General features: G+C 61.1%; 2 protein-coding genes across 5 annotated transcripts in view; one reads left to right on the top strand and one right to left on the bottom strand.

Annotated features, from left to right (window-relative positions):
* The first annotated feature begins 358 nt into the window (after window positions 1-358).
* TIMM22 (translocase of inner mitochondrial membrane 22) lies at window positions 359-4029 on the top strand. The gene is made up of 4 exons (XM_032200798.1): window positions 359-599; window positions 992-1188; window positions 2236-2308; window positions 3420-4029. The coding sequence occupies exons 1-4, from the start codon at window positions 371-373 to the stop codon at window positions 3494-3496; spliced, it is 576 nt and encodes a 191-aa protein (XP_032056689.1). The 5' UTR covers window positions 359-370; the 3' UTR covers window positions 3497-4029.
* A 1406-nt stretch (window positions 4030-5435) lies between these two features.
* The window catches only part of ABR (ABR activator of RhoGEF and GTPase), a 33586-nt gene continuing 20008 nt past the window's right edge, over window positions 5436-19013 (bottom strand). For 3 of the 4 annotated variants that reach the window (XM_032200794.1, XM_032200795.1, XM_032200796.1), the window contains 15 exons: window positions 18772-18893; window positions 18490-18655; window positions 18241-18363; window positions 18073-18148; window positions 17827-17931; window positions 17276-17350; window positions 17040-17137; window positions 16796-16927; window positions 10845-10904; window positions 10602-10711; window positions 10293-10432; window positions 9592-9726; window positions 9370-9475; window positions 7696-7843; window positions 5436-7522 (listed from right to left, as the gene is read on the bottom strand). In XM_032200794.1, coding sequence (XP_032056685.1) covers window positions 7433-7522; window positions 7696-7843; window positions 9370-9475; window positions 9592-9726; window positions 10293-10432; window positions 10602-10711; window positions 10845-10904; window positions 16796-16927; window positions 17040-17137; window positions 17276-17350; window positions 17827-17931; window positions 18073-18148; window positions 18241-18363; window positions 18490-18655; window positions 18772-18893 — 1686 coding nt within the window. In that variant the 3' untranslated portion in view covers window positions 5436-7432. Of the gene's footprint in view, window positions 7523-7695; window positions 7844-9369; window positions 9476-9591; window positions 9727-10292; window positions 10433-10601; window positions 10712-10844; window positions 10905-14381; window positions 14732-16795; window positions 16928-17039; window positions 17138-17275; window positions 17351-17826; window positions 17932-18072; window positions 18149-18240; window positions 18364-18489; window positions 18656-18771; window positions 18894-19013 lie in introns of those variants that run through there. The other variant, XM_032200797.1, reaches the window with a different exon arrangement.

Genomic DNA, 19013 nt, shown 5'->3' with positions numbered 1-19013 from the left:
TCCTCGCCCCTCATGCGGGGCGGAGGGCCCCGGTCCGGCTCCTCAGGGCCCCCCCGGTCCCTTCACAGCCCCCCCCGGCTCCCACCTGCCGCCGGCCCCGCTCGGCTGCCGAGGATGCTCCGGAGCCCTCCCCTCAGCTGCACCGGCCGCAACCGTCGCTAGGGGGCGGCCGCGAGGCACGCTGGGAAACGTAGTCCTCCCCCCCTCCCTCCCGCTGTCCTTCAGGGAGCCTCGCGGAGCACGACGGGAAGCGTAGTTCGCTGCGCCCTCACGGGGCATCGCTGGGAGGCGCGGGCGCCGCGCCGCGGAACTACAACTCCCGTCGGCCCCTGCGCGGCGGCCTCCTGAGGTGGGGAGGGGGTTCGCGGTGATGGCGGCGGCTCCGTCCCCGTCCTCACCGGGCGGCCCGGAGCCGGAGCCGCCGGCGGTGCGGTACAGCGAGCTGCTGCAGCACCTGGTGGGCGAGCGGCGGCGACCCCGAAACTGGGACCCCACCGCCCTGGGAGGCATCCCCAGCCCGGCCAAGAGCGAGGAGCAGAAGATGGTGGAGCGGGCCATGGAGAGCTGCGCCTTCAAGGCGGCGCTGGCCTGCGTGGGGGGTGCGCGGGGGGCTCTGAGGGGGCTGTGAGGGAGGGTTTGGGGGGGCTCTGAGGGGTTTGGGGACGGGCTGGTAGCGGGGGTGCTGAGGGAGCCGCCTGGGGATGAGCCCCAGGGCGCTGGGAGGGTGGGAGGGTGGGGGAGAGGCTGCCGAGCTGCGCCCCCCTGGGTTTTCCTCAGCCCTCAGAGCACCCCCGGGCTGTCACAGGGCCCAGGGAGGGATCTCCGTCCGCTTTCCCTTCTGTACAAGAAAGAGGTGATCGTGGTGTTTCTCCACACAACACAGGCCCTCAGCAGGGAAGGTGTCAGCATCAGCATCCACAGCATCACCGTACAGCCCCACATATCACTCTGACCCAGCAGAGGCTCATTTTATCCCTTTTCTCTTTTGCAGGATTTGTTCTCGGAGGAGCGTTTGGTGTCTTCACAGCTGGCATCGACACCAACGTTGGGTTTGATCCCAAGGATCCCTATCGCACGCCAACCGCGAAGGAGGTGCTGAAGGACATGGGGCAGAGAGGCATATCCTATGCAAAGAACTTCGCCATCGTAGGTGCTATGTTCTCCTGCACCGAGTGTGTGGTAGAATCGGTGAGTAAGGAGTCCTTAAGCATTATGAAATATTTTTATTATATACACAGTAATCTCCTTTAGTGGACTCAGATAAGTATGCATATCCCCCTTGTAACGGGGTGAGGGACAAGGCTACTTTATTTTTGCTTCTCAATCATGGAAGCTTTTCAGCTTTGAGACCTCCCTTCAGAACCGCAGTTCTCTGATAGAATAAACAGAACTGCACACAACCGTGAAGTCCTTTCCCAATTTTGGCAAGTATGGGCATTGCTTTTTGAAACTCTAGCTACAAGTAATCTGTTATTACTTTAAAACATCAAACTGAAAGTTGCAAACTTGCAACATGGTCATTTGAGCCTGTAAAAATTGCATATGCAGACAGGGAGCCTTTGATCAAAGTTCTTAAGTAACAGGCCTATTTTCATCTTGCGCCTACAGCAAGAACTGGCCTCGTGCAGCTCAGTGGTAAATCTCCCATCCATTTTCTTAAATAGGAAAATTAGCTTGTTATGAATTTCAGTACTGTCTTTTAATTGAAAGACAATTATTTCTTAACTCACGTAGAAGAAAAATGTATCTGCTTGCACAACAAAGCAGAACAAACCGATCTCTGCACTGGTGAAAAACTGGCATGCTTTGGCTATGGAAATTGTATATCATTGCCAGCAGGGTGCTGTGGCTCTCCCCTGTGCTGAGAACCAGGTTGCATGGCCAGGCTCAGTGCTGCACTCGGGTGGCCGTAGCACCTTTAAAATCTCTGAGCTGGTGCCAGTGCACAGCGCTGCCGTCTGGGGGCTGTGTTGGCTCACCTGAGAGCCCGTGTTGTAGTTCTGCATTGCACCATATGGATTTGTCTTCCCTCTCCTGGTGACCTGCTCCTTCCCCTCCTCCTGGCCCTGCGAGGCTTATGTTTTAAAGTGCAGGGGGCCATCTGCTGAGAACAGAGGGAAAAACATCCTCATCTGACACAGGGCCGGAAGGTCATTCAATCTCTTCTGCTATCAGTACAGAGTATTGAGATTTTATTCCATATTTATTTGTTGACTCTGCTTTTTAATTCCTCAGTATCGTGGAAAGTCAGACTGGAAGAACAGCGTTATTAGTGGCTGCATCACAGGAGGAGCGATCGGCTTCAGAGGTTGGTGGTGCCTGCTACGAGCTATTTCTGTGATGAAGCTGTAATTCGGTTAGGTAGCAAGCAGTATTTTTAAGGCAACATGCACAACAGATCTCCTTGCATGGGGTTATGGTTATGTCAGCGTGAGAGTGTACTCCAAACTGACAGAACTGCCATCTCTCTCGCTTTCCTGTCAGCTTGAAAGATATGTGTGGGTAGGGAAGGCTGTTGTACAGGACAGCAAGATTGGAGAAAAATGAACAGAAGTGACTTGAAAGAGAATCAGGAAACGGTGTTTGCTATCCACATGCGTCTGTGGTGTCATCGAGAGGGATCCAAAAATACGTGCAGAACAACTTAGAGAAGTTACAGCTCTTGTGGTAACAGAGCTGTACTTATATATACTGTTTCACTGGCAGGAACTTTGTTAACTTGCACAGCATGTACAATGCTTCCCTCCTTTCTCCTGTATCAAATCAAACAGGCAATTCTATTTATTGCTCCTGTACAAGAGCAGGAGCACGGGGATTTTAGTCCAGCATGCACGCATGGGGACTTTTTGGGGGAAGCCATGAATGCTAAGAACACCCAAGTAGGAAGAGCTGCGCTGCTTATCAAATATACCAAACTTCTCTCACCTATCCTTAAGAAAGCAAAAGCAAAACAACAAAAGCAAGAAGACAGCTAACATAAAAGAAACAAAAGTATTCTTAAAAGAGCTTCTAATTGAGCCCGTTAAGTTGTGTCTGTCCTGGGCCTAATCCTCTTAGAGCTTTCCAAGTAGCAGCTGCTTTTCCTATCCATCTCTTGTCCAACAGCAAAGCCACTCGCAGTGCTCAGATCAGAGCACACTGAAATCATTAGTGGCCACTGGTGCTTTCTTTCCTAACCCTTGTAGGGAAAGTTAGGACCACAGCACCCAGTCACCGTGTCTTGTGAATCCAGATGGGGGATTTTAAGTCCAGTGTGTGCCAAGTTCCCCCCTTCCTTTACCTCAAGCAGTGTTCCCTGGTAGAGGACCACCAGGTTCCTGCAGGTGTAAGCTTTACAAGCCCATACAGCGTAGGCTAGTTACTGGGAGGAACAATTTCTTTCCTATTTTCTCATTCTTTCCCATCCTTTTACGTTGCAGCTGGTTTGAAGGCAGGCGTTATCGGCTGTGGAGGATTTGCCGCTTTCTCCGCAGCGATTGATTACTATCTCCGGTAACAGCGGGATCCCCTGGGAGCAAGTTTTCCTTGTGTTCCAGTGCTGCTGCGAAGAGCCTGCATCACAGCAGAGGAACCGTCGAGCTTACCTTTCCACTGCTTTGGAGTCCTGATCACTGCAAGCTGGATGGTGCTGGCTGCTTCTCCTGAGTGACTAACAATAATCTGGCTCTGAGCCTTGGCATGCTGCTTCAGGCAGACTTGCAGGAATATGCAAGGATGGAGCCAGGCGCAGTGAGCAGTATCACCAGGACGGATCAGCTGACTGTCAGTTTCCAGGAAACAAGCCTGGACTCTGAGCTTTCTGGATCCTTTGGGTCTGATTTTGATTAAGTCTGTTGCTAGCATCAAAAGAGGCAGGAGGACAGTTTCATAAAGAAATGCAGTGGTTTAGATGACCGTGTATTTGAACGTGCTGCAAATGTTTAGCAGTTACCAGTTTGCAGCTTGCTGTTCTGTTGGGGAGAGGTAAGATCCTGTGGAGAAATAGTTTGTTCCAGGCTTTTCTTAAAATACCAACTGAAGACAAACCACCATCTGTACAACTTGCCTTATTTCAAGCACAGAATGAGAGCCAGATTTCTTTACCGTTTCTTAAAGGGAAAAGCAAAAAGGAATCCTTAGCCTTAGAACCGTGTGGTTACTGGCAGATGAACAAAACAGTTTAAGGGTAAAAAAGAGGTTGTTGCAGATGTATAATTCTCTGTAGCCACTTGGCTAGCCTGGTTTAACCTCACCATGGGAGTACAAATAGTCTTGCTACTGCTTTAACTGCCACAGGCTCACACCGTTGGTTCCAGCAGTTGGATGGCTGGACTTTAAAGCAGAGTTGTGAGACTAAACCACTGTCAGACAGCTAAGCAGACATTCACTTAGCACACTGCTTCCCGTCATGTTCCTGCACCACCTCTGAGCACCCCAGTGTTAAACTGGGGGAAAAGTGAAACATCCCTTCTGCAGAGCGTTGGTACTGAAGGCAGAACACCTGCTCACAAGCCTGGGGAGCTGCTCCCTTTTGGATTTGCTTTTTCACCAGCTGCCTTGCTCTCCTAACCACAGGCTGTTCTTGGACCATAGAGGATAACTTTTAAACTCAAAATAGTTTAGACTGGGTTTTAACTGTCCTTGAGCCACTGTGCAAGGGGGAACACCCACCCTTAGAGAGTCTTAGAATGGTTTGGGTTGGAAGGGACCTTAATGATTATAAAATTCCAACCCCTCCACCACAGGCAGGGATACCTTCCACGAGACCTGATTGCTCAAAGCCCCATTCAGCCTGGCCTTAAACACTTTCCAGGAATGGGGCATCCAGAGCTTCACTGGGCATCCTGTTCCAGTGCCTCACTGCCCTCATTGTCAAACCGAGACAGCAGCATCTCAAATTCAGCTCAAACATCTTATGGGGGTTCTCTCACCCACTTCCCCTCCTTTGCATTCACGGTTTGAGATCCCAGAACACTGACAGCACTTGCTTCCCTGGGAGAGCAACACCAGCAGGGCAGTTTAGCTGATAAGGTGGTCAGTTTGGAGGTGTGTTGTCTCTCCCATGACCACAAGGAAAGAAGTGGGGCGAGAGCTCCATGTGATCCATCAGATGAGGTTTCCGGATCGCCTGATTGCCCTCACTGTGCCTGTTCAGTATCCTCGGGCCAGAAGCTGTGCAAGTCAGCTGAATTTGAAGCTTGAGTAATTCCGGGCTGATTAAACAAGCTGGCTCCAGACAGTCCAGGTTTTTTTCCTCCAGAATGTACTGAAATGCAAGGATGTAGCCCAAACCATGGGATGTCTCTTAAAAGATTGCCTGGCACAATGCCCGTGCTTATACCATTGGCTCGAAACACAACTAGCAAGATTTCCACGGCTGAAAGAGAAGAAATTGTGAAGCCAAGGTGATCAGTTAGTGCAAACAGCAACACTACAGGGCTCCTTTTGTGCAAATGTTGGGGCTTTGCATTTTTATTAACATTTTTTTTTTCTTCACATGGTTTACAGCCATTTAAAGTTTATAATCTACAGAAATTGAAACAGAACACAAACAAAAATATATCCTTAACAACTTCTGAAAGTCAAATATTAATTAACAGTTCTATTCTACCTGTAGCTGCAGAAGTCCACCCCCCCTGCCTTTCCTTCCTGCAGGAACAAACAAAAACCCGTCACGGGGATTTTGGCCGCAGCCTGTTGTGCTGGGGCTGCGCGGCGCGGGCCTGCAGCCACCGTCACGCGGGGGGGATTTTGGCTGTACAGAGTCTCCATCTGGAATGACACCACGGTGGACAGAGACTTGGACACACGTAACAACTCGGACACACACAGGGATCCGCTGTGCAGTCAGATCTTAACGCTCGGCCTCCTTACTGGGTCCAGGGCCAAGACAGACGCCTGGTTCTTTTCTGCGCTGCTGTTTCCCTTCTGGTTAGCTGGTAGTCGAGAGGAGCAGGGTCTGGAGTGTGAGCCCTTTAGAGGGGGACTGAAAGGCTTCCCCTCGGGTAGTTGCTTTGCTGGTGGGGGGCTGGCAGCTGCTGCCTTCCCCGGGGAGGTGGGCTTAGGACATACCTGGAGCATCGGCCGGGCTTTACCTGGACCAGTCTGCTGGCTGGGGGGGGGAAAAGGCAACGCTGCCGGCAGCAGGGACACACTTGGTCACTTCTCATCATCTCCCTTTGGCACAGGAGCGCACCGGGCCAACGCAATCGAGGAGGGGGCTTTTCCCCCACGAGATCACAGACTCAGCTCACAGAGCCAAAGGTTTTGTGTCCCAGCAGCTACCGGCAGCTCCCCGGCAGCGTGGGAGGGCAGGGGACGGAGCCAGGTGCTGGGGGGCAGCCAGGGCACAGCTTCGAGCACCCTGCCACGGGACACAGCATGGCCACTCCGGCTGTCAGCCTGGGGTCAAGAGCTGGAGCCATCAAACCACTTAGCAAGAGCACTTCTGCCTCCGGTAGCGAGGGCCAGGCCAAACAGAGCCCACGGGGGCTTTCCTCCCCCATCCCTGAGCCAAGGAGGGAAACAAAACCTCCCCGTTCTCGTTCTCATGGCTGCAACGGGAGTGCTGCTGCCCCGGGGTGCCGCACGTGGCATGCCCGGGAGGCAGCAGCCAGGTGGCAGTGCTTGGCTGGAAGGGGCACGCAGGGAGATAAGGCAGGGACACAGATGTACAGACACAGCAGGGCAACGCTCCAGTCTCTTGCTTGGCAAGAACAAGGCCGAGAGCGTGGTGAGGAAACGGGAGCTGACCCCATAGCCCACGGCTCCGCAGTCGGCCCGCCGTGCTTCCAGACAGGCGCAGCGCCTCGTCCCAGCAGGTTACCCCAAAACACTGCGTGGCGATGCCAAGCAGTGAGGGGAGCGACCCCCCTGCTGCACCCACACAGGCAAAGCGCGGGGTAAGAGCGACCGAGGGAGGGGACTGGCCTGAAAGCGCCCGGCAGCGACGCGGCGAGGAGGCAGGGGCGCCCTGCTCCCGGGTGGATCCAGGCAGCGAGGCAAAGCGGGGCAGGTCGTGGCCGTCAGGGAGAAACCCGCGAGCTCCCAGCCTCCCAGCAAGGAGCGTGCAAGCAGGGACAGCATCCGGGCAGCCGGGGGATGCTGCAGGCTTCGAGCGGGGCGAGGCGAGGGGCGCCGGGCGGGAAGGAGTCCGGGAGAAAACGAGCCAAAAGGGGGAAGCCTGTGTCCACAGCCCTTGTCAGTCACTACCTCTTCCGTTGAACAAATATACAGAAAACAATTCTTGAACACGAGAAGGGACATAAGACACGACTACTTTACAGAGCGGCACGGCGCCTGGGGCGGGACCGGGCCGTCGGTACGCGATTGTACAGGAGCTGCAGGCGGCACCGTCCTGGGGCCAGGCCGATCTCCCCGGGGGCCGCGATCCGGTCCATGGCCCCCAGCGGGGAGCTGGGAGTGTTTGCAGCTGGTGCCTCCTCCCTGCAGGCTACACGTCCGTGGAGAAGTAAAGTGTGTTGCGCTTCAGCTCGGTGAAGGAGATGGGAGGATGCTGCAGGTAGTAGAGGAGGACCTGGACCTGCGGCAGGCAAATTTGGGGGGTTAGGGCCGGACGGGGGGGGAGCTGCCAGGTGCCAGCTTGCCCCGTGCAGCCACCTCCAGCAAGCAGGGACGGGTCCACCCGGACAGGTTGGTGAAACCCTCTGGGTGCTGGCACGGGCTGGGTTCAGGCCCCACCAGCTCGGCTCTCACCTGGGCCATCACGTCGTGGGACCAGATGTCGGAGGCCAGGGTGAGGTGTCCTTTGCTCTCCCCCTCCGAGGGTCTCAGCAGTGTCGGCCCAAAAACCGTGGCCAGGTTGTGGAGGGACATTTTGTTGATGGGCTCCTTTTCCGCTACCCTGGGGGATAAGAGGAAAACCACAAACGTGAGCTCCCAACACCTCCGCCCGGAGCAGCGCAGCCACCGGGTGCCACGGGAGGGACAAACGCTGACCTCCCCCTGCCACCCCCCAGCCCCAGCAGGACGGCTCCGGTTGCAGCAGCCCCCTGTGGCCCCCGCAGACCCAGGGGCAGGGCAGGGAGCTCTGCCCCCTTCACGGCCTCCGCAGGAGCCGCCGGGCCTGGCTGGGAGCCCTGGGTGTGATGTGGCAGCAACCGAGTCCTGGCTTGCTTACGAGCTACAGAGCCTCCGCCCTGCCCCAGCCCCTGCAGGGTATGGGGAGCTCTGCACCGGCCCCCTGACCCCGTGGGACCCCAAAGAGCCCCCAACAAGGGAGCGGGGCCACGACAACGCCGTGCTTGCAGGCGGCCGCGCTCCCCGGCTGAGCCCCGGCCAGGGGAGCAGATGTGGGAACTGGCTGTGCCCAGTTCTCAGGGTGGAAATGGATTTTCCTTCCCCACTCCCAGCAGCAATCACTTTTTCTGTTTGCTTTTAGCCAGAGCAGAGAGAAACACGTCACGATGCGAGTAACACGAGCCGCCAGCCCCGCTCCCAACCTCATGGCACGCTCTAGCAGGGCCCTGCGTGCCGCACCGCGGTCCTGCCACCAGCCCTGTGCCCGCTGCAGGTTTTGGGGGCCCCTGCGCTGCCCTTCCCCAGCTTCGTGGTTCTCCCAGCTGCAAAAGGAGCCAGGAGCAGCTGAAATGGAGCGGGCACAGGAGCTACAGCTGCTGCCATGATGGGGAGCTGCACGGTGCTGCTCACTGCAGGATAAACAGCACGAGGTGCTGAGCACAGCTTTGGGACATTTCTGCAGAGCTGAACACCCCCAGGGCTCGGCTGCCAGCCGCAGACAAGTTGCAGGGATCAGAGCAATGTGCTGGGCAGGGGCTGCTCCTGCACTGGTGGGGGAGCGCAGCGCTCAGTTTTCCTGCTAAGAGGGCACCGCACGGTCCCAAATTGATTCCCCGCCCCGTGCTGAGGCCAGCTGGTCCCCACGGGGAGCTCATCCAAGCAGCTGCACGCAGGCAAAGGCAGCCAAGAGCTGCCTCGTGCCAAAGGATGCGTGCTCCCCGCAGAGCGGAGCTGTGCAAAGGGCCCTGTGCTCTGCAGGGTCCCTGCTGCCACCACCACCACTGACCCCAGGCCTCCGGGGGCTGTTCTGTGTCACAGAACAGCTCCAGGATCCCACAGATCCCCCGGTGAATGCACCAGAGCCCAGGGAGGCAGAGTTGGGCTCACCCCTGAGGCTGCACCCTCTGAAGGAGCCAGGAGAAGGGAAAGACCACTGCAAGCTGCCCAAATCCCAAATCCCACCCTGCTCTGCACCAACACAGCGTCACCTGGTGAGGGACCAGCCACGGCCACGGGGTGTCGGGGGCACCCTGGGAGGCAGCCAGCAGCTCCCCCCGTGCTCGTGGCCCACCCCCAGGCAAAGCAGTGAGATGGATGCAGCCCCCCCGCCCTGCCCTGCCCACCCGTTACCTTTTCAAGTGCTCCAGCAGGAAGAGGAAGGTGATGAGGTTGGGGTCAGGCAGCGAGCGGAGAAGGTGCATCATGCAGTTCTCCTTGGCAGCAGGATCCGAGAGGGCTGGAGGCGAGGAGAGAAAGGGCTCAGGGCAGGGACCAAGCCCTGCGTGAGTGGGACAGCAGGGAGGAAGGTGCTGGCAGCGTGGCCAGACCCCTTCCTGGTCCCCAGGCCCTTACCGATGCCCTCCATGAAGGCGGGGTACAGTCTGTCAGTGAGGAGGGGCTCGGGCAGCTCCCGGAAATACAGCTTGAGCGTGCCAGCGATGGCGTTGATGTCCATGTCGCTCAGCATCACCAGGATGTCCTTGTTATCTGTCCAGAGAGCAGCCCCGTGTGACACCTCCTGTTTGCCAACACCCCAAAGAGCACAGTCCGCAGCCCAGGTGCACCACCGAGGGCCCCTCTGGGTGTGGTAGCCCCAGGAAGGGGATCTGGGGATCCCCGTGAGCATTTATCCAGCTCCTGACCCTCCCGATGGCAGCGGGCAGTTTGGCCATGGCAGGGCTGGGCAGCGGGCCGCGGAACAATTTGCAAATCCATCTGCAACCTTGCCCTGACTCAGTGTCTCCCTGAGAGCCGGCCAGGCGCGGAGGCAGATCCGAGCCATCGGCACACAAACACCACCGAAAATAGGTCAGGGCAAAGCGGGGCTGTGGGGCTCCCTTGCGGGGGCTCGGGGCCAGGGCTGCCCGTGCCCCACACACGACGGGGCAGCAATTCCTGCGGCACCAGCTCTGAGCTTTTACCTCCTCCTCCCCAGCCCCTCCTGCACCCACCCGTGCACCTCGCACGCGGCGCAGTGCCACGGGCAGCCCCTGGGCTTGCAGCACCAGCGGGGTGCTCGGTGCCCGCGGAGGGGACAGGTGGCCGTCACTCACTCGCATCGAAGACAGCCTTCAAGGCCTGGATGTCCGTGGCGACGCCGGAGATCCTGTAGATGCCGACCTCCTCGATGCCCCTCTTCTCCACCTCCTCGATGCACTGGCGCACGATGTAAGGCACCTTGGAGCGCTCGCGCCTGGCTCGGAAAGCAGAGGTGTCAGCGGTGATTTTTGGGGCCCCGCCAGCCCTGAGACGGGGCAGGATTTGCGTGCAGGGTGGAAGGGATGGGGGAGGTCCCCCGCGTCCCCAAACCCCACAGCCCGCAGGGACAGGGAGGGAGCAGCCACCCCCAGCCCCGCACGCACTTGGTGACGACGCTGATTTTGACTCCGAAGACTCCAGTCTGCTTTTTGGACGGCGTCCTCTTCAGGCTCATGTCTCTGCTCGTGAACTTCATGGAGAACTCCACCTTGATCTGTGGGGACATCCTGGCTGTCACCTCAGCGTCACACGGGGGTACGGCCCCACAGTGCACCCAAAGCTCAGGGGGAGGAACCAGCAAGCCCACCCTGCTGCACCCCGGGGAAGGGGTTTTGTGCCCTGCTTACCCCGTTCATCTCAATCACGTCCATGTGCCAGTTCTTGGTCTGCACGGCCTGCGGGTCCAGCTGCGGGGAGAGACAATACATTGGGGTTGGACACCAGCGGGGACAGTCTGGGGTCCCTTGGGTTGGGCGCTGGACCCGGTGGGATCAGTCCCCCCGAGCCCCCAGCTGAACACACACCCCAGCAGCAAGAAATTTCCAAGAATCGGGACTATTTCTGGAGGCAGATGGATGGAACAGAACTAGGGCAGTGTTTTCCATGCAGAAAAAAACAACATCTCCCAATAGCCAAGGCTATTTATAACCCCTGGGAATGACGGGCTCTGCTATTTCTGGCTTTCGGGCTAGCAGGGGACTCGGTGACGCTTCCCCAGGGCCACAGCGAGGTTCTGGCGTTCCCAAGGCCCCACCACTCATGGCAGCGAGGTGGCACAGAGCTGTCCCCAATCCTTGGAGACACAGGACAGGGGCAGAGAGGACAGCAGCGACCCCAGTCCCAAGAGGGGACGGAGATCGGGGACCTCAGCCCCAGGGATAGGATGATGAGGATGCAGCACTGGGACGAGGAAGGCTGGCACCAGCTCACCCTACTGCGGGGCTGGGGGGTCCGCTCCCACCCGAGGGCATGGGGGCTCTGCCACAGCATCCAGCCCTTGCTCCAGCTGCCTTCTGGGGCTTTTTGGTCCCCAGCTGGTGCCATCGATCCGGCCCCATCAATCCTCGTAATGCACGGGGCAGCGCCTGGCACTAATGTCCCCTCGGGGAAGGGGATGGGACGCGGAGCTGGCGGGGGTCCCGGGGCTGCGAGCGCGCAGCTGCCAGGCGAGGCTCGTGCCACGTGCACGGGGTCACTGCTCAAGGACACGGGAGTTTCCTTTAGCAGCTGCTGGCTTGGGAGATGCTTGGGGTGAGCACAAAGATCTCTCGCGTCCCCTCCTGCACACCAACACCCGAATTGCCCTGGCTCCAGGCACAGCCCCAGCACCACGGCACGGCCTGAGCTCAGCCTCGGGCAGCAGGAAGAGGTGATGTGGAGCTCAGCCAGGGGACATCAGGCTGAGGACAAACAGGTCCCACAGTTGTCACAAACACTACCTGGGCTGGCCCATACGAGATGGCCAGACCCTGCCCAGCACCCGGCTGCTGTCCCCAGCACCATTCCCACGAGGCCGGGCAGCTCCTCCAGCCCCCACTGCCACGTGAGGTGCTGTGGTTTCCAGCAGCGTCTCCAGATGCCGATCCCCTCCCCGGCGCCCCAGCACGGGGGAGCCCTGGGGAGCACCACAGCTGCTGGGGACAGAGCGGGGAGCAGGAGGAGGAGGAGGAGGAAGAGGAGGAGGAAGGCTGCAGCTGCCCCAGGCTCTCAAGGGGCCCCGCAGCAGGTTTGGATGCAAGGATCACGAGGCTGCAGCTGGACCCTGGCCAACCCCAGCCCTGCCACCGAAGCCCCTCGTGTCCCCCCCACCAGTGCCAGTCCCCTCCTGCAGCGCCCGATGATGCCACCACAGCCACCGCCACGCCCTGTGCAGCAGCACTGGGGCTCTGGCCGGGTCCCCAAGGGCTTTCACTCCTTTTCCACACGCAGCCACGTCCCCCTCGTGGCACCGAAGCAGAAGCTGCCTTGTCGCCACAGCCCCAGCAGCGAGGAGCAAAGCGCCCAGCCCCAGGCACGGCAGCGAAGCCGTTCATTCCCCAGCCAGGTCGGGAGCCGTGGGCCTCCCCCTCCACGGCGCGAGTTTAATTGGAAACACCACACATCTTCCCCAGCCCCGTCCCGCAGGTCCCCCGTCTCCGATGGCCCTGGCAGCGCACATCTGGAAGGGCTTTAGCAGGCTCCGAACAAAGCCCTAATAAAAGCCAGGTTGGCTGCCACGAGCACAGCGCGTTCCCCCAGCTGCACCGCGGCCCCCCCCCCCCCCCCCCCCTCCAAACTTTTGTCACTGCCCCAAAATTTGAGCCGGCTCAGCTGGCGTCACCCAGCTCCCCTGCAGCTGGGGACGGTCCCCAAGGAGCAGTGGGCTCTGAGCTGGCCCCGGTGCTCTCCAAACCCTGCCCGCAGCCACTGCCACGTCCCCACGGGACACGGCTCCGTGTGGGAGGACGGATGGGAGCATCTGCCCACGGCGCCAGAGGCACCTCCTGCCCACATGGCGCTGGCAAACACCCAGGCTCAGCTACTGCCACTGTCACCATCTCCTCCCCCTGCACCACGGGGAGCTGCCACGCTCCAGCACGGCCCAGGGACGGCCCCAAGCTGGTGGGGAGGACGGCACCCCCAGCTCCGGGACGCAGAGACTCGCCTTCAACCTCTTCTCCCCCGTTACCTGGAGGTGTTTGCTTGCACGAGGCCCCTTGTCACGGAGAGAGAGGTGGCAGCAGGGCAGGCAACGAGCAGTCCCGCAGGGCTGCGTGTGTCCTGGGGGCTCTGGTGGCAGAGGAGCCCTCGCAGCGTGGCCCTAGGGGCCCCGAATGCCGGGATGCTGCTGGGCACATCCCTGCCTTGCACCTCTCACCCATGAGGTCACCCGATGCATCAGCCCGGGGTGAAGCCATCCTGAGCAAAGCGGTGACTCAGCCGGCGTGGCTCTCCCCCTGTGTCACCCTGGGAGCGGGATCCCATGGGATCTGCTACAGACGGGGTCCAGCAGGCAGGGGATGCTCCGGGTTCCCACGCAGTGACCCCCTGCCCAGGTAGCACACGGTGACAGAGCTACACTACAGGGACAGAGCAGCCCCAGAGCCAAGCAGAGCCCAAAAAAGCAGCGATTCAGAGCCCCATCTGACGGCGACCCTAAAAGCAGGACGTGCCTGCTGCACACAGGGACCCGGGCGCAGACTTTGCTGCAGCTGAGCTCCCGTGCAGGACGGCTCACGGTGACACAGCCCCTGCTCGCCCGTCTGCCCCGAGTCCTGGGAAGCAAAAACCTCCTCGGGTTTTGCCCCAGCAACAGCCGCTGGGCAGCTCCTGCCGCAGCCCTGGCGGCCCCTAATCCCCTCTGCGGGAGCTGCACGGAATCGAGGTTAATGCCGCTGCGTCACAGCCAGCCCTGCTGCCACCGAGCCCCCCTCGCTGTTGACAAACCAAACCCGCACGTGCCGGGGCAGCTCCTGCCTTTCACCGCACGGGAGGGAAGCCCCCGGTGCCCCCGAGTCCCCCGGGACTGCCTGTGATGGTGCCGTGTCCTCCCGTCACCCCTTCGAGCACCCCAAAAGCAGGCAGCACCTGGGGGCAGGAGGCAGCACCCAAGGGTGCCCCGACCCCCCGGCTGCACCCCACGCAACACAAGCAGCCTGGCAGAAATCAGCTCAGCAGCCCCCAGGGAAGAAGGGGAAGAGGAAAACAAGCGCTGAGCTGGCTGCTAAGTAGCCATAAAGCTCCCGAAGCAACCCAACAGAGCCCCCCAGCCCTCTCCCCAAAGCAAGGGGGTACCGAGGCGCACCCATACCCAAACCCCACCCTCCTGAACAAAGCCACCGGGTACGGGGAAGCCAACTGGGTGCACCCCACCACCTCCACGTCCCCCCAAGCCCCCCAGGCACCTTCTGCCTCAGCAGCTTGCTGCGCACCCGGCCCCAGAGGCGGGCGCCCGTGGTGGAGGGCCGCTTGCCCTCGGGCTCCTCCGGGCCAGGCTCCAGGCGCTCGCCCCCAGGAGCGGGGCTGCCGTCGGCTTGCACCAACACATCCGTCATCATCGCCACCGCTTGGGCTCCCGGGATGCCAGAGGAGAGGCTGGGGGGCCCCAGGGTGGCCGGGGGGGCTGGTTAGGAGAGCACCGGCATCCCCGCTGATGTTTGGGCACGGAGGTCAGCGGTGGCCGGGGGCAACCCGGCTCGGGTGGCGGGCAGGCGAGCAAGCTGGGCTCATCTTCCAGGGTGTGTGAGCCAGGCTGGCGAGAGGCAGCTCGGCTCGGCAGCCCCAAAGCCTCCCTCCCACTGCGAGGAAGTGACTCAAAGCAGCCCCCCCGGCGTCCCCCACGCGTTAACTCCCGCCCTGCCGCCCGCTGAGCCGCTCGGGAGGGCTGCGCAGCCCCGCAGATGAGGCCAGGGAGGCACCGCCGGAGCATCCCCGTGCCCCCCCGCAGCAGCCAGGCTGGGCACGGCAAGGGGCTGGCGCTTTTGGGGTGTCCTGATGAGGTCTGGGGAGCAGGAACCCGCCCTACACCTCACCAGCTTGCCCTGATCCTCGTTGCCTCTGCTGCTGGTGGGGTGAGGTGGGGACAGCGTGGGGCAGAGGGAGGTGGGGGTGCCCTGGGGCATCACCGCGGCTCCTCCTGACACACACGGACAGGGCAAGGAGCCAAAAATCGGAATTACACAGCACCCTGCCTCCATGGGGCTCAGCACCAGGCAGGATCCAACGCCCAGGGCTGCATGGGGGCACCCTGGGGGTCCCTGCAGGTCCAGGACAGCCCCGACACCACAAATCTCCCCCTTTTTTTTTTTTTTTTTTGAGCTTTTGCCAACCCTGCGCAAAGGGGGACCGGCCGGGGAGCGATTCCCTGCAGGGATGGCAGGCACCGTGCCCATGACAACAACACAGCCTCCGCTTCCACAGCCGCATCTCCTCCCCCCTGCACCAAAACGGGGGCTGCACGGCCAGGGGGGGGCTGCTCTGCCCTGCCCCATCACCCCCTGGCTCCGAGACCCCCTCCCCATACACCCGCTGCCAGTCCCCCTGCCCAGCCCAGGGCACCAGCCTTGGGGCCAGCCCTGCCCCAAGCAACGGGGCCAGGTGACAGCAGGACAGCCCCACAGCCCCGCTCCTAACGTCAGGAACACCACCCCGTCCTCGGGGTGAGCAGCCCCGGGGGCCTCCTCTCTCTCCCTTTCTCCTTCCCCGACTTTCGCACGGCAGAGCCAAGCTGTGCTGTCCCCTGCCCCGACCCCCGGTCTCCCGGCGTGACTCATGTTTGTTGACATGGGCTATTTCCAAGCACACAGCTGGGCTGAGCCCCACGGGGTGCTGAGCCCCTTCCCCAGCCCCCTGCGTACTGCGTGGCCTCGTGCCACCCCTGCCCCACGCCGGGGAGGGCAGCAGACGGGCAATTTCGGGTACAACCAAGCCCAGCCGAGCCCCAGCCCCCATCCTGCACCCAACGTGCTGCCACCCCACGTCGGCACCTCCTTCCCAGCAGCGTTTCCGTGCTCCTTCCTCCTCCCCAGGGACCTGCCCTCAGCTACTTTCCCATGGAGCAGGCAGCCGGGTGCTTTGAAGCGTCCTCAGGCAGGGGGGGGACGTGTCCCAGGCATCCCATCACAGGGGAAAAGCAGCCAGAGCGGGGGTCCCACCAGAAAAGTGGGTGGGCATCGCCCTCCTGAGGCATCCCCGCTGCCCCCTGGCCAAGGGGGGTGCCGTGGGGTGCAGGGTCTGGGGGCTGCCGGCCCCCCTCCTACCAACCCTGCTCACCTGGAGCATCTCGGGGCAGCCCCAGCCTCCATCCCCCTGCCTGGCAACGGCCAATCAGAGGTGGCCGGGCCGTTGCCCTGGCAACCCCCCGTTGCCATAGCAGCAGCGGATGGAGGCGCCGGGGATGGGGATGGTGGCAGAGGGGACAGCAGCGGCCGGCGGGGAGATGTGGGGCTGGATGCTCAGAGCCCCCAGCAGGTGGACACCAGGCTCATGGACCCCCCACCCCCCTCGGTTACAGAGACCCCTCCCCGCAGCCCATGGGGTGAGCTGATCCCAAGGAACGGGGCCGGGCACACGCCTGGGGGGTGGCTGTCACCTTTGCCACCTCCCCAGGATCCCCTCTCGCTTTGTCCCACCTCTGCTGAGGCCATCACACCCCAAAATCGTCACCCGCGTGCCTGATGCTCATCCTCCTCGCTGCCTTCAGCCCCGAGCCCAGACCCCTGTGCTCAGCTCCCGGTGTCTCCCGGCCCCGCATCCTAGCGGGCTGGCCCCTAGAGGTCCTGGGTTAGGTGAGAAGGTGCCCCAAAGCCCCAGCACGTACCTGGATCTGCCCCTTGCCCATGATCTTGTCCACGATTTCGTTGTTGTCCTTGTTGAGCTTGGTCTTGTCGTAGCATTTCTCGTAGCAGAGGATGCGCAGGGACTGGGAGCCTTCCAGCTCGATCTCGAACTCCTGGGAGCAGACGGAGGGCGGCTCAGCCCCAACACCCAAAACGTCTCCAAAAACCAGGGCTGGAAGGTGGGCACAATCCCTTCCTTCCCCGTATCCTCCAGCCTCCTCTCACCTCGTTCCACTGCGGCTCCGTTGTGTCCCGGAAAACCCTGGTCTTGGCTTTGCTGACGAAGTAGCCGAAGGAGTCCACCTCCAGCGTGCAGTAGAGGTCTGGGGGAGGAGACACCGCTGAGCACCCCCGTAACACGTCCCCATCGAGCTGCTGGGACCCCCGGGGGCTCACAGGGCCCCGTGCTGGGCCCAGCTCTTGCCCCAGCCTCTCCGAGCAAGGGCGGGCGCTGCACTTACTGGCCGACTGCTTGAAGCCCTTGGCGGAGTGGACGATGACGTGCAGGAACCCGTAGAGCCCAGGGGACTCATCATCTGCGAGGCAAGGAACAGAGGGGTCATTAAGGCTCTGGTTTTGACCCCCAACAGCCCCCGGAGGTAGAATCTACCATAACGAGCCCCAGCACGGCCCCCGGGTGCCTGCAGTGACACCCCCTTGTCCCCAAGCCCTTGGAGGGCTCCTCCTGAAGGTCTGGAGAAGGACAAGCATCGCCTGCTGCCCATCAGTCCTGCCGGACATCCCGAGCTCCCTGATGCTGGGGGTGGCTGCTTGTAATGGGGTCACTCTGCTCCTGCCCAGCCTGCAGGGATGTCACTGGGGACCCCAAAACCAGCCCCGTGTCACGGCTGGGAACGTGAGCATGGGAGCCCAGCTCTGCTCCGGCAGTGCCACCTGCTGGGGACACGTCCCCCTGCACAGCCAGGGACCCCACTCGAGGCGAGGGGACCCCGCACACCCTCCCCACGTCACCCCCATAGCAATTGGGGCCAGCAGCCCAGCAGACACTCACCGTCCTTATTGCTGGTGACTGGGATGTTGTGGACGGTGCGGAGCTTGAAGCAGGATCCTGTCAGCACCTGCAGCTCCACCGAGCTCAGCACGAAGGCCTGGAGGTCTGGGGCAGGAGAGGGGCTTCAGAGGGACGCAGCCAGCACCGGCCCCGGGGAGCAGACGGGCTGCAATCCCACGGGGCTGATCCGTGGCAGCACCTTAGGGAAAAGGAGCCCCGAGGGGGCCTCGGCAGCCTGAGAATTACCTTTCTTCTGCAGTTTCTGAATGGCCTCCCTCCACTCAGACCTCTCATAGTCGGAGGACAGCAGGAATAGGTAGCTCTGGAAAAAAAGAGGTGGATGCTGCAGGGCTGAGACTCATCCCTCCCCGGCCAGCACAGCTCCAGCCCCCTTTATCCTCCAGCCCCCCTCACCTTCCCATTGCGGTTGTGGATGCGGAAGGGAATGGCGGGCGAGTTGAGGAGCAGCCAGAACTCGTTCTCAAACATCTTCTTCTTGAGGCGCTCGATGGCACGGCTCTGCCCCTTGTTGGCTTTCTGCAGGCAGGGAGAGGACACGGGGACCGGGTCAAGCAGGTGAGATCTTCTCTCCGGCGCCCCCAGCACCCTTGGGTGCTATCTGCCCATCCGTGGGCACCCCGCACCCTTCCCAACCCTTCTCACCTCCTTCTGCACCTCGCTCTTGATGGCCGAGATCTTCATCTTCATGTCCTCCAGCTCGTGGTCGGGGATGACGTGCACCTGCGGGCAGTGCTCCGACTCCTCCGGCGAGGGGAACACCAGGTCGGCCAGGGGCACGTACCACTTGCAGTCATACTGCTGGTGCTTCCTGCGGCCGAGGCGCGGGTGCTGAGCATCCTCAGCATCCTCCCAGCCCTCCCAGTCCCCCGTCCCCACCCCGTGCCCCTTCCCGCTGGAGGACGGGGCCCCCAGCGCCCTCCTTACCCCACCGCCGTCTTCTTCAGCTTGGCACAGAGCAGCACGTCGGTGAAGAGGAAGACGTGCCGCAGCTTCCGCGAGCCCTCCGACAGCTCCACCAAGAAGCCGTCCTTGATGAGCTGCCGGGTCTGGGGAGAGCAGGGATGGCGTGAGAGCAGGCAGAGAGCAAGAGCCAGCACCCTGCGGGATGCCCCCGTCCCCCTCTGTGGCTCAGCCAACACAAGCACGGGAAGGTCCGCGTCCTCTGG

The sequence above is a fragment of the Aythya fuligula genome, chromosome 20, assembly GCF_009819795.1.
Source record: "Aythya fuligula isolate bAytFul2 chromosome 20, bAytFul2.pri, whole genome shotgun sequence".
NCBI lineage: Eukaryota > Metazoa > Chordata > Aves > Anseriformes > Anatidae > Aythya > Aythya fuligula.
This window is presented reverse-complemented; position numbering and strand designations above follow the sequence as displayed.